At 33.0% G+C, this 27,260-nt stretch overlaps 2 protein-coding genes across 2 annotated transcripts in view; one reads left to right on the top strand and one right to left on the bottom strand.

Annotated features, from left to right (window-relative positions):
- Positions 1–8,799, bottom strand: part of LOC147064639 (spatacsin) — a 28,191-nt gene extending 19,392 nt beyond the window's left edge. Inside the window, exons 1-6 of the mRNA XM_085957715.1 lie at positions 8,661–8,799; positions 8,401–8,577; positions 7,397–7,814; positions 4,446–6,277; positions 4,189–4,347; positions 2,106–2,306 (exon numbers count right to left, since the gene is read on the bottom strand). Of these exons, the coding sequence (XP_085813841.1) occupies positions 2,106–2,306; positions 4,189–4,347; positions 4,446–6,277; positions 7,397–7,814; positions 8,401–8,577 (2,787 nt within the window). The 5' untranslated portion in view covers positions 8,661–8,799. The remainder of the gene's footprint in view (positions 1–2,105; positions 2,307–4,188; positions 4,348–4,445; positions 6,278–7,396; positions 7,815–8,400; positions 8,578–8,660) is intronic.
- A 331-nt stretch (positions 8,800–9,130) lies between these two features.
- LOC147064638 (rotatin-like) lies at positions 9,131–26,439 on the top strand. The gene is made up of 18 exons (XM_085957683.1): positions 9,131–9,294; positions 9,401–9,588; positions 11,140–11,339; positions 11,663–11,803; positions 11,893–12,085; positions 12,263–12,388; positions 13,655–13,900; positions 15,619–15,788; positions 16,373–16,583; positions 17,171–17,653; positions 18,769–18,913; positions 21,888–22,049; positions 22,228–22,346; positions 22,869–23,095; positions 23,737–23,882; positions 24,326–24,553; positions 25,192–25,466; positions 26,422–26,439. Exons 1-18 carry the CDS (start codon positions 9,252–9,254, stop codon positions 26,437–26,439), a joined length of 3,321 nt encoding a protein of 1,106 aa, XP_085813809.1. The 5' UTR covers positions 9,131–9,251.
- Positions 26,440–27,260: the final 821 nt, after the last annotated feature.

The following is a 27,260-nucleotide window of genomic DNA, read 5'->3' as shown; positions in this document are numbered from 1 at the left end:
TACTATCGCACCACTTTAAGCCACTAATGCGATTTTAAAGATAATATTCGTCCTGTCACCACACAATTTTCAAACCGCCATTATTTTCGCCGTGTTTGTGTTAGTACCGTTTTTTCGAGTCCGGTTTGAAGAGATTTTTTCGGAATACCTCTGAACTTTTGCTTATTTCTACGAATCTTGTAGAGGTAGGTTCTTCATATTTTTACTATAATATAGTGATATAGTCTGCTTGCCAAATATAACTTGCGATTTCCGATATTTATAATAAAACATCAATTATTTGACTATGCAATGTCAGACTATGTTTTGTGAACTACTTGTTCCTACACTTACCCTGGCTTTAGGGTTGTCACAAAAAAACGATTTTCTTGAAATAAATGTGTTTTTTTTTATTTTTATGGTTTTTAGACTAAAAACTATTCATCACTTTGAATCACAAGTTAGCAATTTTTCTCATATTTTCTTTATTAAAAATTTACTATGTAAATCAACACATAAAAATGATACTATAATGCTTTGGGTTTTGGCAGCCCTAGCGTAAATTGGTAGGTTGTATGAAACAGTCATTGAAGTGATTCCTAACTTCGCCAACGTAGATATTTCTTTAAAATATGTCAAATTGTCTCTAGCATAAGACCTGAATTTGCTTAAGCCTATTTTTTAATAGATTTCGTGAGTATCCATAGACAATATTTTTTTAGTGTACCTACTAAAACACATTAGGCGAAGTTAGGGAATCGTGCCGTAACTTCGTCTATATAAAAAAATGTGATTTATTGTATTATTTAGTATGAAAAGGGTATTACTTCAATATAAATAAAATTAAACACTATCATTGTGCATTACATAAGATCTATAAAACTTCATATTGGTGGATATTTTGGTGGCAAAACGAATTTCTGTTAAAAAAACCGGGCGAAGTTAGGGGGTTTTACGGTACACAGACTTAAAGTGCATAATGATTAATAATTTGGTGTATTATTTTCCCAATCTGACATTAATTACGTAAGTTATTAGAGAAAAACCGATAAAAATGATGGTAACATCCTTTTTCCTTACCAATTTCAAATGTCGTATTCATAAAATACAGTGGACTTACGCAGCAAATAGCCTTTTTTCACACTTATTTTTAATTAAATTCTTGGGAATGTATTTCTTTATAGTGTTTCACTAGGTGTTTATTTAATATTTTTTCATTTCCTCCATTTATTTATTATTTTTGTCCATTACAATGATTTTAATCGTAAATATAAGTGTACATAGGACCAAGTTCAGTTTAGAATTGTGTTTGACATGTCACATAACCTATAAACCGCACGGCGGTGTTTGAAGTAAATATAGCAAATATTTTATTAATTTTATCATCTAATATGAACAAGAGATCATTAACCAATGATTAAGACACAATATAAGTTGTAACATAATGTTTTATAACAATTTACAGAGAATTAACGATGACGCTTCACTTGTGCGGCATAAAAATTTCAAGACGTAATTTTAAGGTCTTACCATTTTTCTTTGTGTTGTTTATTCCATCCATGTTAACACCACACATTTTAAGAATATTTTAACTTCTTTCTATTGCCATTTTCACTGGATTAGTATACTTTAAATGAATTTTAATGGAGAGAGTGTCGAAAAACGTGTTGGACTGTCAAACGAGCGAGCGAAACTATTAGGTGGCTTAATCTTCATTATGGTTCATACCTGAGCCAGCCGGCCGTCAGCGTTTAGTAAAACTGCCATTATCCTCATACATTTACGGATTAAGTTGCTTACCGCCCTTTTCCTTACCACAAAAGATTGCTTAAACGACTTATAATGTCATTGATGTGGTTTGAGCCCCTTTTCCTGGACGTAAAATTCACACGCCCTTCATTTCTAAAAACTAAAAGCTAAATTTTCATAATAATTCGTCATTTGCAGCTTAAATCCTCTGGGCATACCATGTATTGAGTTGAATACTTTGCTAATAACAAATAAAACCCACTTTGCAAAAACTGAGGCTTACGCCCCTTTTCCTTTCCACAGTCGATATGATATATGTCGACCAAAATAATTGATAAATAATTTAATACTTAGTTAGAACTAGGTAGTTTACTTACTCGATAAAATATTGTCAATGAGTTATAAAGTGTGGTGTAGTATCCTCGTTGTAAACATATTTCCATAATGTTTTTGACAATCTCGTCAGTTAGCTGCATGTCGGATGTATCCCAGCGGTCCACGTTGAATACAACTTCAGGATTTGTAATTCCCAAACTGCTGAGCATCCATTGAGCCCAACACGTGTCTACTGCATCAGGCTGAAGCAATATAATCACGTCACAATATATAGAATTTAAAAAAAACTGAGTGCGGTTAAGCAATGACCAATTTTATTAAGAGTCAAAGATTTAAATTAAATATTAATAAGGTTTAGGTTTATGGAAATATATTTGGCATGTAACAAGTTATTAGCATTGCTGTTTTGATCACTTCTATCTAACTGCACAAGTTGGAGAAGAAAACTTCCTAAGCGGGTATCCCGAATATGACTGGCAACACCGAGACTAACAGACACAACACACATCAGCAGTCTCTGGCATCACATTCCTTTTAGTTTTTAAAACAGGTAGTCCAGTCTGGTTTATTTCGTTTTACTCTATTTTACTTTGCCTCTAACTTACATACAAAGTATGTTTGTTAGTTCCTTCCAGCTATGAAATTTTGAATGAAATGAAACACACATTAAGAGGGGACATGCTCAGCGTAGGTCAAAATGGAGCTTTTGTTCTATTTTCAAAGCATGATCCTGGACATACCTTAAACGTTGTAGATAATCTATTTATATAATTTTGAAGCCTTATTATCCTTTGTATTTATTTTAAACATTTGATGACTGCATAAAGTATTTTTATTACATAAAATAGTATTCTTTTAAACCTCTCGCTGTAATAATAAATAAAAAAAAGATTTTTTACATTTATTATTTTTTAAACGCATTTATAAAACCATCAGTATAATTTATATCAACATTATTATAGTGAAATATTTACGATAAAAAATTATATTGATAATCTCTGTGATCCCAAATTTGACAAGAATTGGGCATTTATTATTCAAAAAATGGGCAAGATTAACACATTTGAAGATAATTCTAAAGATACTCATTATAAGCTATGTCTTTGACCATTCAAGTGTGATAAACATCCTACGAATAATGATTGCTTTATAATAATTATTGACTTTATGCAGTCATCAAATGTTTAAAATAAATATAACGGATAAGGCTTCAAAATTATATAAATAGATTATCTACAACGTTTAAGGTATGTCCAGGATCATGCTTTGAAAATAGAAAAAAAGCTCCATTTTGACCCACGCTGAGCACGTCCGCCCTTAAGATAAAGTTGGATATTTGAATTTAAATTGATGTTCTTTTGTTTGTCTTTGACTGCTGGCAGCAGCTGTGAAAATTATACCCCATTTACACGTACATGAATTTACTGCTGACAGTACGTATTATCGCGGCCATAACAAGAAAATGCACATGTAAAGACGTATTGTCATGCAAGTTGCTTAGTTTAGTTGCAAGGAAGCTTCTGAATTTTCATGCGACAGTTGGGATTATTTCGATCTGCGCCTGCGCAGTAGAACGATAGTGGCGAACCTGCCAGCAAAAAAACGAACTACGCCGCGTAGAGACTAATTTTGAGGTTAACCTGTCAAATAGTACCATAAAATGACAACATCGCGTCTCGCTTACTCTTGAAGAATGAGATTAGAGAGACAGTCAGTACTTTTACGTGTAAACAGTTATTGTCACGATAGTTTAAAATTCTTGTTCTAATATATTATATAATTATAACTTTAACACTTATTTACATGTTATCGACTTATAAAAAATGTTATGAAAAATAAAAAAGGCAAACAATTAATTTACTCAAGTAAAATATAAAATAAATAAATGAAACATGTTTACAGTCACATCCGCACACATAATAGAACAATCAGAGGGAACGTTGGTTATAAGGTACCTATAAAAGATTCGAACAAAGCCACTACATATGGAAAAAATAGAAATACACATACCTAACTACCATGAATAAAGTATAATATTGTAGAGTTGATTGAGAGAGAGATGGAGAGAGAGACTGTTGTAGTAGGATGAACATTAATACAGTGGTCTTAAATTTGAAAAATTACCTCGTAACATGTTGCCAAGAGGGCCAAAAGCGGGCACTGCAGAGTAGCTGACGCTCGTAAAAGTGCTCCGGGTGGGTCTTCAGGACCATGACAATACGCCATAACCTCCCACAAATCCCCCATCAGTGAAAAGTCTTCTGGTTTAGTATACGACGAATACTAAAACACATATACATACATGGTAAGATGATCTTAGATGCTTCAAATTATCATAATATCATTTTACAAATTGAAACATTATGAAGTGACTGAATTACCATTTCCGTTGAACTTTCCCGGGATGGCCTCCTATCATCCTTCTGTGACTTCATAGAGTCAGTCAAATCGTGGCTATCATCTAAGATCTGATGTGATATGGCATGCTGGATATGTTCAACCAAACTGTTGTGAGAAAAGCCTCTACTCAGAGTGATCATCGTTTGGATGGGATATTTGAATACATCCCCAAACAGCAGAAATGGCATCCAAAGATTTTCCGATACAAAATGTCTCAATTGAGTATCAGGTAGAGGAAGCTTATGTAGAGTTGCAAACCTTACAACCGTTTGCCATTCGTGCAGAATATGACTTATGCATAAAGTTTTTGGCTTCATATTATTACTTTTATTGCTTATATTTGTAAAAACTGCTCTCTCCAATAATTGTAGAATCTCCAATGTATTTTCCGAATTATTTCTTGCCAAAGTCATTGCCATTTTATTGATGTCCGTTTGATCAGATATTGATTCTAAATATGATGCGATTAAGGTAATGGCTGCTATGTGTGTCCGACATTTTATTGAATCACAGCCGATCATCGAGATAAATGAAATGCACGACGCCGTTACAATAGCGTCTTTCCAGTTTTGTAAGGCCATCACGTGAGCGTTCATGCAGGCATCTTTTATCATTTTGACATTTCGTCTACTGAAATTTTGATATTGTTCAACAAACAAAGCTTGACTGGCCATACATGGTCTATTTTGTTTTAAATAATAAATGTAATTGAGTCTTCGCACGTAGCCGTATTTTCTAACTAATTGTTGACTACCGAAGTGTGGCATATCTTCCAGCGTATCAAGACTTTCCACACTTTTATTGTCAACAGAAATATGTGACATTCTATCAGATGACTTTCTCATTCTAGTTACCTGGTCAATTAGTTGAAATTCAAATATTTTAGATATATCTAGACCTCTGAAGTTAGCCAACAACTGATAAACGTTCACATCATTTTCTATAATCAAAGCATTGTCATTAAATCGCTGAAATACTGAATATAAATGAGGTAAACTATTTTGCATTGGCTTTTCCAAGTCTATTGTTATATTCTGTATTTGTAAAACTTTGTCGTTTTTAAATATATCAAATAAGGCTTTCTCATTGGCAAATACCAACATAACTACAACAACAAATGGATTTTCAGAGAGGTATTTATTCATATCCCCTCTGGAAAGATGTCTGCAAGTTTCATAGATTGCGTGAAGATATTTTGTCACATCTTTTTCTGATATAGTAGCTTTGAATAGTTGCCATAAATCTAAACAATTAAGCGTAGCCGAAGAGCCATCTGTCGAGATTTTTTTTTCTAGAAGAGTATCATCGATACACGCAGTCATAGCTTGATATTCATTATTTTCCACGCAATACTTAGCCAACATGTTGTTGAAATCTGATTTTTTTATTATCGAATTGGGTTTCGAAAATATTTGATCAGTTTTTCCAAGATTGTAAGTCCTGGACAAACGCTGAAGAAGAAGCTTTATATCGGTTTGTTCTTCATTAATGATATACCCGTATGAGCAGAGGGTATCGTATATACACTGCCTGGTAAAATCAAAGCAATTGAAACCGCTGACAAAATTTATCATTTCCTGAGTTATAGGCCAAGTCAAAAACATACTGTCAATTTGCTTTAGCATGTTTGGACTCTCTAGCGATTTGAGATCTTTCTTTATTAACGTGAAATCTTCTGCGGCAGAGTCCTGATCAACATTTATATCTTTTGAAAAATAAACACTGATCCATCGTTTTAATAATATAGCTTTATTTTGCTGCAGTAACGTTTTCCAGAATAAATCCCCATTTAGAAATACTGCAATCGAGAAATCTGTAAATAAATGATACAATATAATATTGTATTCACACAGAAATTGTCCTACATACACATACAGGTATAAATTATTTTGTATAGAATACATTATAAAGCTTGTAGCAAAAATCTTGAATCATGAGTACATTTAAGACTTCACCCCAATTTTTAAATCATAAAAAAAAAGTAAATTGACATTTTCGCTTATAAGTGAAGCACATAGACCTCTCTCTACAAAGTGTATCTTATATTAACAGACTATTTTGGATGGCGAATAGTTGTCAGTCATCCATCCAAAGTATTGTGTTCTCGATCTAGAACACACATTATAAAATCAGCATGTGAATTTTGGAGACACCGAATTTGGAACACTAATCCACAGCTTCCGAGACGGAATCCCTTCCAGTGAAGCCACTGTGGTTGAAATATAAAATACTATAACAAATTAAAAAAGGTAATTCTGAAATTAGTTATGCATAGAATCAAATTATCTGAATCTTTTTGATAATGTAAAATTAGTACATACTGTTCACTGGTAGAAATTAATTTTAGAATTTCAACTAAGTAAATTCCCATATTTGCTCTTGAGTGGAGGTTATGTTAACAAACTTCTTTTATGAGGAATAGTTGTTAGCCATTCACACAAAACATTGGGTCCACGCACTGGATCAAACACACATTGAAGAGAACAACATCTATTTTTGTGCCTAACTCTTCCAACCATGCCACTGTGGGTGCCTGAATTAGAACTACCTATTTAAAACATAGACAATTGCCGCGCGGCTTAAGCGTCGGCCTATGGCATCGTGGGTCCCAGGTTCGAATCCTGGGTCTAGCAAGTACACATATTGTTTTTCAATTTCTGTATGAGCCAGAGTATGGACCTAATAGGTTGAGCAAGTGGCTGACATCCATTTGTCGTAAAAACAAAATCTGTTAACACAAACCGCCACTTTGTGGAGGCCCATGTGGTCCTATTAGGATCGGACATAGTCGGAAAAAAAAAAATTTAAAACATTAGCTAATTACAATTTATTAATGTACACTAAATTGGCTAAATGCTTAGAAATTTGGCATTTATATTATTATTAGTCTAATTTTATTTCATTTAATTTAATAAATTGGAATAAGCATTACCCAAGGTATCCAAAAATAAAAATGTCGCTATTTTTTTCTTCCAATCATCTGGATATTTCTGTATTTTCTCTATACTCAAACAGTTGACATCTACCAAGGTGACGACAATTAAATCTCTTCCGATACCGAACGCCTTATTCTGCTTCTGACGGCCTTCGTCCATTTCGAAAGATTTCTTCAGCAGTTTAAGTAAATTCCAATGGTCGATGAAAAGCTTCCACACATCAGGGCAATCTTTCCGCAGGTCATCAGCTGTCTTGTTCAGCTGCTCCACTATGTAATCACGAAGAGTGTCGTCCAAAGACTCTTGCGCTATGCCCAACATGTGCTTGTGAGGGGGGATGTTGATCTTGTTTAGGACATGGGATGCCTTGAAATACTGCTTCCGTAATAATAATTGCAGCACCCAGTAAAAGACCTAAAATGATATATATATATTTATACTGATTTATTAAAAATTAGACAACGACTACATCTGTATTATGTAATATGTCATGAGATATGCACGGGTGGTGTTTAACATACATTCTTATGGCAACATTACGCATTTTGAGTCAATATGTTATATATATATATATTACATCGTAGATGGGCATATAGACATGTTTAATAGACATCGAGTATAGTGAAGGGATTTTCCAACATGCTGTCTTTAATCCTTTCAACGCAGACAGCACACCTGTTGTGCCTTTAATTATTTTTCTATATATAAAATGAATTGCAATAAGCGATGTTATTTTTTATCTCCATAAAATACAGAAATTACATCACCAATTTTGATAGGCTTACTATTCTATGGTAAATTGGTATAATTAGTAGATAAAATTTCAATATTTGGATCATTTTTACAAAATGGGCGATAATCTCAATATTTTTTTATATTATGTAGTTATTGCATTTTTACAACAAACGCATACAGGTTTAAAATAGATTATATTATTACAGATGCTTTAAAAATCAATGAAATGATAAAATTAGAGTTAGGTAGGTATGCATATTCTAACCTCTGCAGAAAACCATTCTTGAGTGGTGTTAAGATCCCATGCGTGTTTCTGTTGCAGGAATCGATAGGCCAGGTTGACATGCGTTCCTTTAGCAGCTGCTTCTCGCACAACTTCGCGAGGAGTTTTAGTCTCCCAACAAGACCATACTATTTTCTCGTTTTGGGTGAGACCTTCCATCTATAATTTGTAAAAAAGACACCTTATTAAATACATTCCAATATAACTAAAGCTGAATCAAGAATATAACGCCAATAAATTACCTCGTAAAACGCAGAAGCCGTCAAGGCTTTTAAAAATCATGTAATTGATAGGATTAACTTTATCACTCTTTGTTATGATTCAGTAGAAATGTTCATGACATGAACCTCGAACCTGTCATTTTCAGCTGACATAAACATTAAACATCGATGTTGCCTGTAAAAATACATAAATCATATTTATGGACGTCAAAGTATTTTGACCTATTTATTATGCATTTTTTCTTTTTACTTTACCTACCTATCTCTAGCTGTATGGAGCATATTATTACCAATATAATATGAACAAGTCTGCAAAAATCCATGTCATTCATTAGTCTTTTCAAGCCATATCAAATTCAAAACAAAAAGTATTCCGCGTACAGTTCTTTTCAAAATTTTAATAGGTACCTTTTTGACACCTTCGAGTATATCTTATTATCTATGTTCGACAGCGTAGATTAAGATGGCAGCACTGAAACGAAACCAAAACTAAATTGTCTATGGATACAAACTGTAAACTTTGATTTTGACATTAACGTTAATTTAAAATTTGAAAAAAAATACTACATGTTTTAATTATTTCATTTAATGTAGGTTCACTAGTACGCAAATATGTCTGAAAATTATATAACAGCGGTGCACCTTTATAAAATAGGTATGTACATATAATATTTATTTTCTGTAATTCAATAAAACATCAATCTAAAATCCTTCCATTGATAATGTATGTAGGTATAATATGATATTATTTAATATTTCAGGTCATAACATTAAGGAAATAAGAGAGCGAGCTTTAAATGGTTTACTCACCAAGTTAAAGTGTGGGTACACATTCGACGACGAACTTGTGAGGACTAAAGAGTTACTTAATTTATTGGTGAATTGGTTTAATTTGGATAGTCCGGATTACCACAAACAAGTCCTTGATACAATATTGTTTGTTTTAAAGGTAAAGTATATTTGTTAAAAAATATGGTACAAGTCGGTTATGGGGAAGCCAGCAGCAAACACATTTTGAAAATAGCCGATATACTGGATTATTTGTTAGGTTGGGTTAGTTTAGGTTAGGTTAGGTTTTCATTCTTGAATTCATGAATTTTGTCAAAATCGGCTATGTCAATTAACGCAGTTCCCGCCCGGCTTCCCCATAACCGAAGTTTACCAAAAATATGTATATCTAAAGTTATCATACCTAATATATAGGTACCTAGACTGCGAAATCTTTAATGTGAGACCTGGCGGCGGCGCTCGTGTTGTATCTTGTCTATGGTTTACGATTTCGAAGTATTGAAAGTACTAAAAAACGAGAGGACCGGGGATGTAGTTCTCCAAGCTGCCGCCTATCACCATAAAGATTTCGCACTGTACCTACTTATTTTGTGTAGATTTTTAGAAAATAAAATTTCAATACCTTTTTTTTGCATATCGAAAAAAAAGTACAAAAAATTCACACCACATTTTTCCAGAAATTTCAAAATTGACAAAAAATAGTTAAATTAACCTGACAACCAACAATAAGTAATAATTAGGTAATACCAGTGAGTGAAATCCCCGATAATCGTCAATGCAATGCCACATGCCTAAGCACACATTAAATTATAATATCTGATACCATTGTATCACTATAAGGCCAAGAATGCTCCTATTGTTTCATTGTGTTGTTTTATTTCTCAAGTACCGACATACCTTTAATAAATAATATCTGAATAAATAAAACTAAATGTCTAGCTTATTTTCAGCAAATTTAAAGCTGTTAACTAAACTTAAAATTAAACGGCATAAGCTAGATGCATTTTTTGCAAGCTAGATGCCTATTGAAAAATGATAGATCTAGCAAGAATAACGCTAAGTCGACAACGCTGATCATGGAATACAAAAATGAAGGAAGTGGGTTACCTTCCGGGTGTCGCTGTAAGATAGTATGATTTTTGAGTATGGAGAATATGGGATAAATTTGAATACATGTATTTTCGTCTGCATTAAAGTTTTTCATGTAAACAAAATGCGCATTAAATATCGGTAATATTTAAAGATGTCCAACAGGCTTTGTATTTCTTGCATTTTATGGCCTGACTGTCATAAACCAAAACTGACTTTAGTCTCGGTTTATGGAGACTGACTTCTGCATTTTTATATATTACTCTGTTCTGTGGTTAACACCCTTTTCAATGTATTTTTGTCACCAAAATTTTTAATCTAAATATTTTACCGTAAAACTGTTTTCGTCACTAAATAACACTTCTGCTCAGTGGCTTCACAAACCAATATGGTTCATGGGCGCTTCACGAAGAGGTTTTTAAACAGTTTTATTTTAATGAGAAATGGATATTAGCCACCTGCTCAACATGTTGGGTCTGTAACCTGGGTCCAAGCTAACATTGAAAAACAACAAGGGAATTTTCCAGATCTAGAATACGAACTTCGTAAACGAACACTATACCACTTGTCCATCACAGATAAATATGATTACATACTCATAATGGCTCATTATGCTTTTCAGGCACCTTGTGGCAGAACTTTACTAAAACACGTTGGCGTTAAAATATTTCTAGAAGATTTAAACAAGATTAAAAAGATTGTATCATTGCAGCATTTAAAGATGGTGAATGATATTATTCAATTTGTAGAGCGATCGGGTGTCATCGACGTGGATGACCAATGCGTGAGCATTCCCAGACTAAATATGCCCGTAAGCTTAGAGTGAGTGACAACATTTTACCAACATAATATCTATTTTTTTTTTAAATTTCTATATCTAACTATTGCCACTACATAGATAGATTATCATAATTAGACTATAAACATACCACATTACCGTGAGGTTCAATAGTTTTGGCATAAAACAAAACATAGACGGATGGGTGCCGAGTAAGAGAAAGTGATATAATTGGATTGATGCAACTGCAGTCGACAATATCAACCGTACAATAATCACATTAGCCCTGCCTAATTTCTGCGTATGAAAATAAATCACATCTGTGCATATTCATGGTTCCACTATAATTTGTGTTTTAACATTACAGATCTGATGTAATAGATGTGGATCTTACGGAGAGTGAGCCAAATGTGAGAAGAAGTAACTCAAAAGTTAGTGAAACCTACAGAATAAATAACCCTTCATCAGTACACATGTGGAATAATTTAGAAAGTTCATCATTTGATTTGTAAGAAGATTTACCCTTCATAATAAACAGTCACGATTGCAGTATTATGTTAAAAGAGTATCCAATAATACGACATTTTGATATTTCAGATCAGAAGATGGTGTGAAAATATATCTTTTGCCATGGTGTCAACTTTGTGATTCTGACATGCACACCGTTTCACTGATACAGGATTCTCTGCGAATCGGGCAGGCAGTTAATCGTTCCGGCAGGTTTTTTATAGATATTCTGCTGAAAGATTTTCCACCCGAAGTATTTCTTAACAGGCCTGCTATTATCAAAGTAAGTCTGGAATGTGTGCACATTCATTATCAATTCACTTATTTAATTGGATACTATAACTTTGTGGCACATTTTTGTTAGTAATCTTGACCCTAGGGTCACAATTCTCAGTATTTTTTTCAATTGGAACATATCTTGAAAAAAGGTTATCATTGATTATTTTATTGATTTTTTTAGGAATTCATTGGAATGGTGAACAATTCAGAGTTATGTACTTTATCATTGGAGTCTTTGCTGTCTTTATCTATTGCGTTGAAAAGAAGAATCAATCAGCTATATGACCCTTCTCTCAGACATTGCAAAGTAAGTGCTTAATATGAATCGCTCGCGATGGCCGAATGTTTACCACGTCTGCTTATAATGTTGTGGGTCCCGAGTTCGAATCCTTGGTCTGGCAAATTCACATGTTATCTGGACCAGAGTATGGACCTAATAAGTTGAGTAAATGGCTAACATCCATTTCTCGTAAAAACAAAAATCTGTTAAAACAATCTCCACTCTGCGGAGGCCCATATGATCTTTTTAGGATCAGACATGGTAAAAAGAATAAATTAATCTAGCCGTTTAAACATTAAGTTACATGTGCTATTATCAGTCAAAATTACACGCTCCCACTAGATCTACCGTCGGTACCCTTTTAGAAATCACTTTGTGCAGTATTCTCAAATTGATACTGAAATTCCATTTCTTTTCTACGCTCTTGTATTTCAATTACATACTCCATTCTGAGTGAAACGCGCAGCAGACTAGAGATAATCAACCAATAGTGTCACGAACACTTACTAGCTAACACCACACTGTCATAATAATTTTTTATATTTTTGTATAGTATAGATATATGTACATATAAACCTATTCTTAATAAACTATTTCTTTTATTCAACGAATAAAAGCACATTGGCGCAAATCCAGTGGTTACAGATTCATGTCCCGTCGGGCGCCGTATTTTTTTCAAAAATACATTTTTTCTAGTAGATGTTTTAAAATTAGGTATGTTCAATAAATAGATTGTTACATTCTCAAATTTTGTGAATTATTCTTTATACATAACTATAAAAAATATTTTATAATTTGTTTCATTAAAATTAAATAAAGTTGTGATGAATATCAAGACTTCAATATTAAAAAAACATGAACTAGGTATGTATAACTATGTATAATAACAAAAATAAATAGCATTTGGGGGTCAAGATAATTATGAGGAGTTTTTTTGCCTTATAAACCAACCAGTATATATATGCCACATATATTGCTAGAATTGTCGTATGACTGCAATCTGGAGTTACTGGAAACACTGTGAAGTATGAGAAAATTTGTACATTTTCAATCTTCCATCATACTGAAAATTTTAATGTAAATTTTCATATTGACAAATAATTAGCCATCATTTTTGCCTGTCTCGAGATATCAAACGAACAGTTTCCCAAGGATATCGCTAGAGATCACATTTTTCAATTTCATTCATTTCACCTTCACCCCACTAGATATATTGTTTATTGCTTTTATAATAATATTGTTTATTCAAAACTGTAATTACTACATGTATAATTTTTTTTATTTTATATTTAGAAAATTCAATACAGTGATACGGATTACGATGGTCATCTCAACTTTGACAGAAGTTTACCAGAATATCTACTTCCTACTGAAAAAGAAAAGATGATCGGAAATAATTACAGTCACCCGAATAATACTTTAAAACAAGTCCCGTTACCGATATTTTGTCTCAATGCCATTTATTCTGTCATAAACGCATTGGGTCAAGGAACATCACTCGTTTCCAAAACTGAAAAAAAGGATGTCATGTTTTCTATGGTATGGTTATGTTTTAATTCACATATCAATGTCAGATCGTAATTATTGGCTTCTTACGTACATACTACTGAATCTATTACCTATTTTAACAGGATATTTTGTGAATGTCATCTGTAGTTGTGACAAATTTAAATATTTACGTACTAATTAATGAAAATTAAAAGATATGAATCAGATTCATGATTTGTGTGTACATACATAGGCCTGGTTTTAGTTAGTGTGATTGGACCGATTAGGCCCTATCGGGCCTTGTGTCATAGGAAACATTTTGCACAATTAATGACACAGCTAAGAATTTAAAATTTGAAAAAAATGTTTCTGATTTTTCCTATAAAAGGCAAGAAAAATAAGATCTCTATTTGTTTTAGTCGCTCTGTTATTTATGTATCTATTATCCAGTAAATTGTTAAAAAAAATACATTTTTAAGTAAACTGCTGTTAACCATTTTTGGGGGAAATATAACCGAGGCTTACAGGGACCTCTCGCACCAATCGGGTCTCGCCATGGCCCCCACATCCTGAAGCGGGTCCCCAGGCCATGATGTTTGGCGGGGCCCCTACCCATCTCCAAGATTAAGAACAGTTTGATGTTCTGTAGTAGAGTTCCCCAAAATGATATTCCGTGGAACCCAATGGTTCTGCGAGGTATAATTAAGCGTGTTCTGTGTACTTTTAGCATTTTTTTTCATTTTTCAATAAATCCACTTAAATTATTGAGTTGTCGGTACTCGAAATCGCAATTGCCTTTTATTGTAGCCAAGTAACATGCGAACATTCACTATATTGGATAAATAGCAATTTTTATTAGTCAGAAAACACACATTATTATAAAACAAAATTCGACGCGTGAATTATCATTTAATTTTATCAATCATATCTCATCAAATTGCAGTCACATATTTTTAAGTAAAATAGCGCCACAGGCGACTTTTTTACTATTAGAGCAAATTTGTGCTGTCTGTTATGTCACTTAACTGGTCGTACCCCCAGGCTAGAGCCCTGTCGACCCCCGCCCCCCCTTGTCGGGGCCATGGGTCCTAGCTCTAACTACTAACTAGCCCTGTACATACAATAAAGGCAGGCATCATAGGTCCATAAAAATTAAGTCATGAAAATGTAGAAAACATGTATGTTCAGTTGTAATTGAATATAATTTCAATGAGATTTTGAAAGGAAAGCACTAACCATTCCTATTTTTATTTCCAGCTTTTGTAAATATCGTTTTCAAATTAACCACGAGGAATTCTTTGCCACCTCATATTAATTGATTTGTATTAATTACATCACACATTGTAGGAGTGAGAGAAAAAGAATATTATGTAAATCCCAAGACTTTAAGCTCAGGCATAATTTACCCTTACCGTCATGCAAGAGGTTCTTAGGAGAATAGTTTGACGATGTGTGCGATGAGTGTCGAATAGAAAATTGAATATTTCCTTGTGATAATAAAAGACAAGCTTTGTTTAATTTTTAGCGCCGCCTGAGTGTTTTCAACCAAATAATGTATAATGCGTTCGTTCAAGTTGAAGAATGACAATGGAAGGGTGGTAGGTAGATCACGGCCTACTTGAAGTTGGACAAGCATGCTATAAGAAATACAGAATTTCCTGTAATTGAAAAAGACTAAATCAATATGTACATAAAAACTGAAACATAAATTAAGATAAACATAATGAAAAAGTGTACCATTATAATATACAATAATCTTTAATTTCCAGAAAGAAATAAACATTGCCCTCACACTGTGTTTTAAACTGGCAAAGATTTTACATAAAACTGTTAAACATCCAATTAGAGAGAAGAGACATCCACATAAATTTATTCAAGAAATTATACAGAAGACAGTGATACTTCTTAGGTCATGTGGAGATGTACTCAATAGATATAGGTAAAATGGTGCTGATTTATTTCTGGTACTCACTAATTTAATATTACATAATTTATCACAAATCTCAAAATAAAGTATTGTTTTGTAATGAAATGAGAATGGGCCGGAGTGTCACTCGGCGAGTGGACGATCACTGGAAAAATGCAGTCATACAGTGCTAGCCAAGGGGCACTAAATGACCACAGGGCGACCCCATAATCACACGCATCGAACTCGCCAGGTTCGGTGGATATCAATGGCAACAAATACTGTGGTCCGAGAAGAGTGGAAGCTTCATCCGGCAGTGAATCGACCCTAGCGGGTGATGAATTCAGTTTTCCCCTTTTAGGGACGCATTCAATTATAGAAAATATCCAAATTGGTCTTTTTGGGTTCCTAATTCTTCTCTTTCATTTTCTTCGTTGAGAAACCATGTGGTTTTTAAATTCAAATAATACACTGGATGATTTCAAAAATTGATTATTTTCCTAATACGCTTTTAGTAAAGCTGAAATTTTTTCACTACTACTTTAATAATTATTTATAAACCATCTTGCATTGCTTTGAAGAGGTCTAATTGTTTGGGTATTGTTTTATTTTTATAGATTGTCATTTATTATGTCTGATATGACTGAGGATCTATACAGAGTGACATATCTCCGGTTACTTGCTTTTTGCATTTACTTAGCAAAATGGTGTAACTGTGCTCCATTTATTCCTCCAACATTCAGCTCAAATCTGAACAATTCTTTGCCAGATGTTTCCTGTTCAATTCTACATTCAAAGTTACATGAAAAACTCATGGAAGTATTACAGGTAAGTGGGTTTAGAAAATATTTCATCAATGGTTTGTCATTAAATGTGTAATGTCTATTGATGTCATGTATTATGATCTATTATTGTCTACTATTGAAATTTGTTACAGACCTACAAACTTATCTGAAGAATGGGATGGGGGAGCCACTATCGAAAACTACCCAATGAAGATTCGTAACTGGACAAAATCTGACATTTTCAATGAATGACATTTTCAAAATGGCGTCTTATGGTAGTTCGTAGTTCCATTTTTGGCCATTCTTCAGATAAGTTTGTAGGTATGTAATATCTAGTTTCATGTTGCAAAATTCAAAAAAAAAAAAATACAGTTTGTTTGATGGCAATAATTATTATAATAACATTATTCAGAAATATATTTTCTCTCTGATCTCTGTGTGACTTTTGATCGATAAAGCATTTTCCTGGCAAGTAAACATGGTGTATTTGAATTTCACTTGGGGGTTCCGAGGCTGTTTTGAGTCATGTATTTTTAATAAAAAGAATGTTAAAGTCTTTTGTATAAAATATGTATTTCATATTAAATTTAAATAAAATCAAACAATATAATGATAAACATTCGTTTACAGAACTTTGAAAATAAAACTCTGGAGGATAAAGAAAAGCTCAAAATGTATCAGAATGCTGTAAAAATTTGTAAAAGCTTCGATGCATCAATAAATATTCTTCAGAACTATAGAACTCTTTGTGATTCATATAAAATTATCGGTATTATCCAAGAATCACTGCTCGCTTTGGAGTTCCAGTCTGCTGAAAATATCATTATTCAAGCTCTTAACGTGTTTTCCATGAAGATATTCAAGTGGAAGTTGAATGAGAAGCTCATGAAAGATGTAAGAGAGATTACTCTTTCACTTTTGGCTCACAGCTCTGATTGGGTGCGGGTTTCGACTTATTCCAAAATCAGTGACATAATATCCGAAGTGCTCGGTGGAAATCTCAAATCCGCAGAAAGTTCAACGACCTACAATGAAATGTCTATTAACTTTTTGCTGGATTCACCGATTTTGATTGAAATATGCTGTTATGGTCTATCGTCTGATGTAGAACAGGTATATATTTTTATGTATATTGGAATAATATTTTTTCTGTTTTTTTTTAAATTTAAATGATCCTATTTTTGAAGTTTAATAAAAGAATTTAGTAGATCTTGCCTATTATATTATTTGAAAAAAAATATTGACACATTTTATAATGTTTTCTTTAGTGAACATAATTTTATTGAAATCCACTTGGTAAGTGCTTGTGTTTTGTAGAGTTTTAATGGCAATACTTTTACGCAGCTCTATTTCAACAAGTAACTCCATAACTTCTTTTCAATATTTTTCTTGATCCAAGATAACTCGAATAACTTCTGAATCAATTCTGTATACAAGGTGGATAAATCTAATTTGCATGTTAACACCCTGTCACATAATATCACATTTATAATATTATGTCACATTTGCTTTGTATGTATTACATTGTATATCATACAAATATTGTACAAAGGTATATTGTTTTTGTAATTAGTTGAAAATACTTTACTTAATCAATCACATTTGACAGCTCGTGGTCGTGTAGGATGACAACTATTACTGTAACTTGAGGGCTGCAGTACAGTAACGCTAGTAGTATTATTTTTCCAAATCGCCACAACTCAAGTTATAATAATTGTTGTCCTCTATTTTTGACGCTTTGGCTTATAATGTTGTGGGCCCCAGGTTCGAAACCTGGTTCTGGCAAATACACATTGTTTTTCAATTTATGTTTGTAGTCAGAATATGTCCCTAATAGGTTGAGCAAGTGGCTAACATACATTTCTCGTAAAAAACAAAAAAAAATCTGTTATTACAAACTTCCACTCTGTGGAGGCCTATATGACCTTAGTAGGATCGGACATGGTCAAAAAAAATATTACTTTAGTTAGCGGGGCTGCGAAGGATGCCGTTAAAATCATTACTTTTGACAGTTTACACCTCGTGATGGTTCTCTTGGAATACGTCATACCATTTTTATCACTATTTTTGTTGATTTTAGACTTGAGTGCTGTCTGAATAGAGTTGATGGATACTAATTTGCATTCAATGATAAGTACATAGAAAATTGGCAATGTCAAAATCAAAATTAATTATTTAAAAATGATTTGAGAATGAGAAATTTATGAAGTGTTTTTGATTTATTTTAGATTAAATACTTGGCTAGTGAAATATTGCAGCATTTGCTACGCGGAAAACTATTAATGTCAGATAAGACGTGGTCGATTCTGTTGGAAGCCTTGATTCCAGCTTTACCATATTTGCACGCATATGCTGCTCATGATGATATATTTGGTAGGTCAAACTATTTTTGAACATAAGCTCTGATCAAAATCTTTAGTTCCGCAACTCGCGTCCTCAAGTATCTATTACATTCCAAACTATTATCTCCACCCTGAATCCTGTCCTGTCCCGGTCCTGAATTCTGATACACCCAGCATTGGCCCCGACACTATTATCATATTGAAGGAAAAGTCCTCTGTTCTCTTTCTCCTTTGGGCTTTTACAAAATACCCGCTTGCATGCTTCACTTAATAAAAATTGAGTAGTCTAGTATCAAAGACGGACATACGCCACTTTTGCCAAAAAGTATATTTTGGTTGATTATGGTGGTATACCTGTTTATGTTATTGAATAACTAAATAAATGTATCAAAAAGGGACAGTTACTACAAGAATTTACTTGTTAAAGTTTGTCCTTTGTTTCAAAAGCGGACACTTACTACTTGTCTATTTATCAAAACGTTTTACCATACATAAGCGTCACTAAAAGTGCCATGGCGGCCGTTTTTTGATGCGAACCGCCGAAAGTGATAGTTCGCCGACTGTTTTATAAAGATATTTGCGATTTTCTGAAGTTTTGGAAGGATAATATTGGTTAAGACACCTTAATATAGAAATAACTAATACTCACAAGCGGACAGCCAACCCTGAAGAGTGGAAATGAGCAAAAGAAAAGAAGTCAAAGTAAGTCTGTTCACTTATAATGTTTATACAAAACTTTCATCTTTTCAATAAAGTTTTCTTAGTTAAATATGATAGTTGGAACCTCGACTCTCATGTAAATAACACTAATAAATTATTTTGAAGAATATGATTAAAAATTTAAGTGTTGTCTTAGTTGAAAGTCGTATTATAGTTTGATTTTATAACCTTACCATTTTGTTCACCCGACATGTCCGGTAAACGAGGGTGGTTCAATTAATTTGCGACATAGGTATGAAAGACATTAAGCAATGCAAAAAAATCTACTTATTTTTGTATAAATAATACCGACATAAACCTAATCTCCTTAAACTAGAATCTTATATTTGGTTTTATTTGAATGCGTCTTAAAACTGATAGCTTTTTTTTTACTTTTTTAGGTATTCATCAAAAGGCTTCCCTACTTACCCAAAATGTCGCACCGTGAGTGTAAAACCAAGGCATCTGCAAATTTTTCAATTTCGAGATTAAATGCAAAATAACTGCAAAAGTCGTGAACTTGATAATGTAAAAGTGAAGTAACTCAAAGAACATGCAATATAATGTAGATATAAACCAAATATTATGGTTTTTTTTTTAGAAATTCTATTTCTCCTAACAAAACGAAGACTTCAAACCCTAATATATCCAAAATATGTCTTTTGCAGATGTCTTGGTTTTACACTCACAGTGCGATCATCGCCGTGGTACAAAACCATAATTGATAATAATTAATGGATCATGATGATGCAATCATTGAATTGCTACTTTAATATTAACTTGTTTTATATTTTTACCTACTTTATATCATTTAAAAAAAAAAAAAAAAAAAAACTGAACTTGAACCACCTTTTATTATCTCTTATGGTCCCTGACCTTGTCAAAACATTGTTTCAAAATGGACACTTACAGGTTCATCGGTTTCAAAAGCGGACAATTGCCTGTTATCTTATCAAAAGCGGACATAAGCATTTTTAAACAATTAAATTATGTAGTAAGAATATCAATATATGAAAAATAATGTATGATGTGTGATTCCCTACTCACAAACATTATTCAGTAAAAAAAATATTTTTGAAATTGCTTTTCTGTGTATTCGAAACAAAGCATCAACTCTCTTGAAAAATTTTGTAAATGGCTTATGTCCTATTTTGATACTCGGCTACTCGATTATTCATCCATAATATGACTTTTCCATCCACCAACCTTGACTGTTATGTTTTTTTAAATTCGACTTACAACTAGACTTACGTCCTTAGCTGTGCAACGGAACACCTTTATATGTCATGAATTTATTGTACTGACAATTATAAAATTTTAATTGTAAAATTATAAATTATCTAACTTTTGAATCGTTTTATGTTTCAATCAATTTTTTAACATCTATTTTCACTAATCTACCAAGTACAGTTATTACTGTAATATCCACCATATACACAAAACCACCAAAGATTTCAAAAAAATAAGGAAGAATTGAAGCGCCTAGTTTCAAAACCCCTAAAACGATTTTAGGTAGTTTTGAGAAAAATGAGAAAAACTCATATTCCTTAAATCTGTGAACTTTATGTATTTATTATTTAATTCGTACATTGTAAATAGTATTTTGGCTTATCCATTTTAGGGGTATTTGAAAAGCACACCCAACCATTTTAGCGGGTTTTGAAATTTGCCCTCATTTTTTATCATACGTATTGACGGTTTTTGGCGTTTTTTAAAGTTCAATCTTTGGCCATCTATAATAGGTAACAAAAATATCCATCTAAATACATATCTAACTCAAAAATTTTCAAAAACTGTTTTAGTGGGGTTTGAAACTAGGCGCTTCAATTGACCATATTAGTACTATTTACGATGCGACTCACTTGATTTGCTGCCACTTTGGAATCTCATTTGTAACTGTACTAAAAAAATTATATATCTGACTGAGTGAGAGGTCATATAAACACAACACAAAACGTGCCGCAGAGTTTCACAGATAAAAATATGTATGTAAAAGTGTGAACAATATGTAAATTAATTCAAATAAAACGAATTTCTAAATTGACTGGCATCTGTGAAAAAATATGAAACACGTTGTATTTATTTTATCGTGACAAATCTTTAAAACAAAAATTGCACTTAGAATTTATTTTGTATGTGTCTAAATATGCCAATGTGGTGTGTGAAGTTCGTAACGCTTGGCTACTATAGTATACCACATTGGTGGAAGCTGGAAGTGTTAAGTAACCGATTATCTACCCTACTGTTAAAAGTCCTGTTTTATTTAAAAAATACCGAATACGATATAAATTGTAGGTATATTACAGGAAAATCAATAATTAAGACTTTGGATGTGAAAATTGGACAATGCATGCTGATCCCGCTTGTCGATTTGATTCGGGGAAACGTGAGACTACTCTTCACAAAATGTTTCACTGCGCAAATGGAAGGATCTCATAATCTAGTCAAACTTCTAAGTCGTTTGGAAGGTATGTCATTGTTTGGAAATGTTATATAACATATTGCTATAATATTTATATATATAAAAAACATCGTAGAGGTTGTGTAACACTAAAATATTTAAAACTGAAATCAATCTCATAAACCTGAAAAAATAAAGTATATTTGCATTTATTTATTTTTATTAAAGCTGTTATTTTTTTGCAGGCTCGGAAAACTTATTACCAAAACAAGACTGCATCCGACCAGATTTACTTTGCTCTGCACTACAATTGACTCCGAAGAATTTTAATGTCACCAAGATAGGTGATCCATCATTTTATGAAGTTAGTGATTATATTACAATATGCCTATATTATTATAGAAAATATATAATTTGGAAATATGTACCTCGTAAAATATACATATTATTATAAAAAATCCTATGAAAAAAGTTTGGCCATGTGGGAGTCGAACCTCACATCTTTTCACTGTCCGGGTGACTGCTCTATTCTCTGAGCTATTGACCTGCCTATGATGCATGCAAATTATATATCATATTCACACTATGAGGTATTACCATAATTGCCAAGTTATAATGGCCGGCTTTGTAATTAAATCAAAGTAAATTTTACAAAAGTTACTGACACGATTTCATAGACGGCGTTAGTCGGTTAAGCCAAATTTATCTTATGACATCATTATACTTATATTCAATATTGAATAGACACAAGCTTTAAGAATGTTAAATTCTTCTTATTCTCAAAAAAGTCTGATACAATGATTACGTCTTTATTCATTTTATTTTTTGTCTCTTGATCACTTTTTAATGCTTCGTTTCAACAGTTGGGTTTCTTTTATTTTCATAGGAAGGCGCAATGCTGCAAGTTTTAAACGTACTGAAAATCAATACTCTATCTCAACCATCAAGTAAACAGACAAGCAGTAGAGCAGAAGAGAGACCAAATTTACCAGAAGTCGATCCGTCTTTTCGAAGATCTGCTCTTGCACAATTGGCGGTCATGCTACAACAACCGACACTGCACAAAACATTCCTCGATAATGGTGGTCGTAAAATTATTACACATTATTTACAGTAAGTGCATAAATATAATATGTCATATTCATACATATTCCTTTCATACCGTTATTATATTAATATAGGTGACATAAGTTTTAGCAAAGTGAGTGGCTTAGGAATGAATATTTCCATAAATTATTTACTTTTTGATCCTTGGTGGGTAATGGTAATTCGAAATGTAACAGACCAATATTTACAACCAAATTACATTTATTTATATACCTAATATTTCTATCCAAAAAAATACTCATGAATAATAATGAAAAAAATCAATATGCTCTTATCTTATGGGTGTTGAAATATATTTGAATTTATAATTAACTATTTCTTTTATTCAACGAATAATTCACAAGATTTAAGAATATATCATTCTGATTATTGAACATATATTATTTTGAAAAAACACTTTCTGAGAGAGTATATTATAACCAATAGAAAATTTTGACCAATAGTTAAAATTTGTCGCTATTAGCATGTCACGCCTTAGCATAATGGATGAATGCGACGGATGAGGCGTATACTCGGGAGATACAGGGTTCGATTCCCCGTCGGGGTGACTTACTTTTTTTCAAAAAAGATTTTTTCTATTGGTTATAATATACTCTCTCAGAAAGTGTTTTTTCAAAATAATATATATATTTGAATTTGTTTTTCAGGGCTTCCCTTACCTCTTTTGAGTATACAACATTTCCAGAATCGGCAATGAGCTGTGTGTCGATCTTAAACAGCTTATGTTACAGCAGTTCCAGTTTTAGAAATTGGGCTTCAGAACAACAGGACATTCTTCTTAATATAATCAGAGGTATGGGCATTTATTTTACATTATGACAATGATTTGTATGATATTTCGTAACAAAATTACTAGCTAGAAATTGAAACCTAGTTGAGTGTTTATATACCTGTTTGAATAAAGAGTGACAATTAATAATATTCCTACCTTAGCCATATTACGAGACGACAAAGGTAAAATTCCCTAACTTGTTATCTAAGGAAAGATCAACGGAGAATGTAGCAGAGGACGACACCGCATTTGTGGTTAGTAGGAATACAGCTCCGGGTATTGGGTGATAGAGCGAAGGTCGGTGGCTGACCTCCGATGGGGGGTGGTATGAGAAGAAGATGCCTACTTGATTGATAATGTTTTAGTAGAAAACATTCAATAAAATTATTAATAAAGCCACCATAATTTAAAAAAAAAAGATTTCCTCAAGATAAATGTGAAGTACATGTATTTTTTGTTCTCAGCACTATTGTTGTTCCCGAATGATGAGAGTTTCACCACTTCAGCTGCTCAAGTGTTGTGCTTACTGTCACTTGCGCAAGTAACTGTCAATACTTGCGAAGTGCCTTCAAATGATGAACAGGTCTTCAGCGAATTGTCATTGCCGCATTGTATTGTTACCAGACTGAAGCTACCTTTTAAATGTAGTTCTCATTCAAAATACAGCTCGCATAGAAGACAAGAAAGTAAAGGTAAGAAGATATCTCACACAGTCACTTGAATAATAACAAAACTAAATAGCGTGTGGACGTCAAAGTACAATAAGGAACTTACACACTTTATGGGGGCGACGAGATCATGTGGCATATGAAAATGCAGAAACTGCGCTGTATCGGCCACATACACATAATTACTTAGGAGTTACCAGTAATGTGGACTTACATGTGTCACCTAAGAACAAGAGAAAACCATGACGGCTCAAACTGAGGAGGCTGACTGCGCCATGAGATATTTAAAGATGCTTGACCAAAACAAGTGGCGGCGGCACTTAATCGTTCATGATGAAAAAAGTTTTTGCAATAGGCTAAGATCTGCCAAGGATTGTAGTGCCAAAAATGATGATGATAGTAACAAAATATGAAAAAGCCGCTAAAGATCGGTGATTATGGATTAAGACTTTATAGCTACAATTTTTCAATGCGTCACCATACAAAAGATACATTTAGCTCTGATTACCAATCCCATCACACTAAAAACATTGTCAAAATATCGTCATCATGTATGGTAATAGAACAAATTCATGAGTTTCTGTCAAGTTATTATATAGTCCAAACTCTTTCTTTGAATGATAAAATGGATTGAATTTGTGAACTGTATTTTTCATCTACAGATTGGCTAATGAGCGATCCATCTTTAAGCAGCTACTTGCGAATACATTGGACAGTAACTTGGTACGGCGGAGTCGACAAAGTGGTCCGGTGGCCGTACATTCCCGAACCGTCTGAATCCGAAGCATTCAGTCAGACTTTGATGATGACTAGCTCGGATCTCAGCATTTTAAAGGCGACGTGTCCCATTCAGGGTTGTGTGTCTGCTCTCTACCAGGTGCAGAATGCATCTTCGCACATGGCTGTCAACAATGCCCTTGATATTCTTACCGGGCAAGTATTTTTTCAAACTTTCCAATCATCGTTTTGTAGTGAAATTGAAAATTAAAAAGTGAAATTTAACATCCATACAAAACGATCTAGTATAAATATTTTAACAGATGATTTGATTGGATAAGTCCAATCATGGATCATTTAATATTAATTTATGATTTCATCTACCACACCTAATGACATTAATATGGACGAAGCATCTGGAAAAAAAAATGACACTGACTTTTTTGTCGAGTCTGACGAATGGCATAATCTATTCTAACGCCATTACAATAAAGGTGATACTGCTATAAATTTCCGATGCGTTTTGTTGGGTCTGCCGAATGGTTCGGTTCGAACGGGTTCGCACAAATGAACATTGACACTAGAAACACTGTTCTAACGCCATTACAATAAAGGTGATATTGCTATAAATTCCCGATGCGTGATATCGCATAATGGCAATTGCGTGATGTCTACCTATACATGTGCGAATGTCCCTATGCGTGAATTTACTTGCTAGCTACTGTATTGAGTGCGTTGTCCATTAATAATGTCATTGACCACACCACACTTACACCATTATTATGATTACCAATTTGATTAAATAACTATACAATATACTAAATATAAACCTGATGATGCCATAATAAAGTTAAAAAGTATAATACATATAGGTGGTTCTTAAAACAAATCCACTTAAAGTAGGAATCAACATTACTCATGTCCTCAGAGTAATAATATAAAGAGAGTGACTATTGTTCGACAAAATGATGCCGTGTTTCTCGCGTATAACACACAGTAGAACCTCAATTTTATTGTTATTAACTTAACTATAAAACGTTATAGCACCATGTTAGTTCTCAGTATGGCTACCAAATTTAAACACAACATAGCTAATCATATTTTCTACTAAATTAATAACTCGTTCACTGCTGACCAGTTAATTACCACATTTAATGTTAATTGCTACGTGTCAGGTGCGGTTGCAGCGTTGAACGACTTAACTAAAAATAATTACCACTAACTTTATAAATTTCAACAACACATGCTCGCAGTTTTTAAATGAATGTAACCATTGAAATCAATATTTACCGGTGACATTTAATTCAGCCGTAGAAATTCTATCTTACTCTAATGCATCTTGCAGAGATATAAGCGTGCCGAATGCTTTCTCATTCGCACTTATGGTTCGTTTTTTTCAGGCCTTGCTCAGGTCATTTCATTGGTGCCTTTTAGTTGTTTTTATCCGTATCTCTTATAGTTTGCATGGTCATAATTAAGAAAGAGCGGTTTAAAATAATTAATGTACATATTATCATAATTTACAATATTACTTTTTATAAATATTTCAGGTATGTACTTTTGGTGTGCGACAGTGGACGAGGAATGAGTGATTTTGGGTCCTTACCGTTGCGGAGCACATTAAATCGCTTTCTAACCTCACCACCAGCAAGTCCAAAGGATTCCTTGCTCTTGCTGAATGTAACAAAGTTTCTATCGACATTTCTACATTCATTATCACGTGTAGGTGTGTATATTTTTTTTTATTAAAAAGCTTACAGGTATACCTTGCAGATGGGTAATTTGACTTTCATTCAATTAGAGGTAATGATCTGTTCTGACCGGTTAATTCATTTGTGTCATTAAGTATTTCAGTCAGTTATACATTAACGTATTGCGCAATAGCATTTTAACTTGCGAGTTTTTTAATATTCCTGACTTCTTACTTACGAAGAAACAATCATGTCATGAAGTCATGAATCATGAAAACTTGCTTATGATGTCATGAAACTGTATGTTGCATTAGCATAAAAGC

This window comes from Rhyacophila brunnea, unplaced genomic scaffold (assembly GCF_057557595.1).
Source record: "Rhyacophila brunnea isolate RB1 unplaced genomic scaffold, BYU_Rbru_1.0 scaffold_7, whole genome shotgun sequence".
NCBI lineage: Eukaryota > Metazoa > Arthropoda > Insecta > Trichoptera > Rhyacophilidae > Rhyacophila > Rhyacophila brunnea.
Note: the sequence above shows the minus strand (reverse complement) of the source record. Positions and strands in the feature narration are given on the sequence as shown.

What these genes read in the sequence shown, in the direction of transcription:
- LOC147064638 (XM_085957683.1), top strand. Translation starts at nt 9,252, where the DNA reads ATGTCTGAAAATTATATAACAGCGGTGCACCTTTATAAAATAG. An exon ending in GAAAGTTCATCATTTGATTT is followed by an intron (nt 11,804 to 11,892) that starts GTAAGAAGATTT and finishes TTGATATTTCAG; the next exon opens with ATCAGAAGATGGTGTGAAAA. An exon ending in TCTTCTTAATATAATCAGAG is followed by an intron (nt 23,883 to 24,325) that starts GTATGGGCATTT and finishes TTTTGTTCTCAG; the next exon opens with CACTATTGTTGTTCCCGAAT.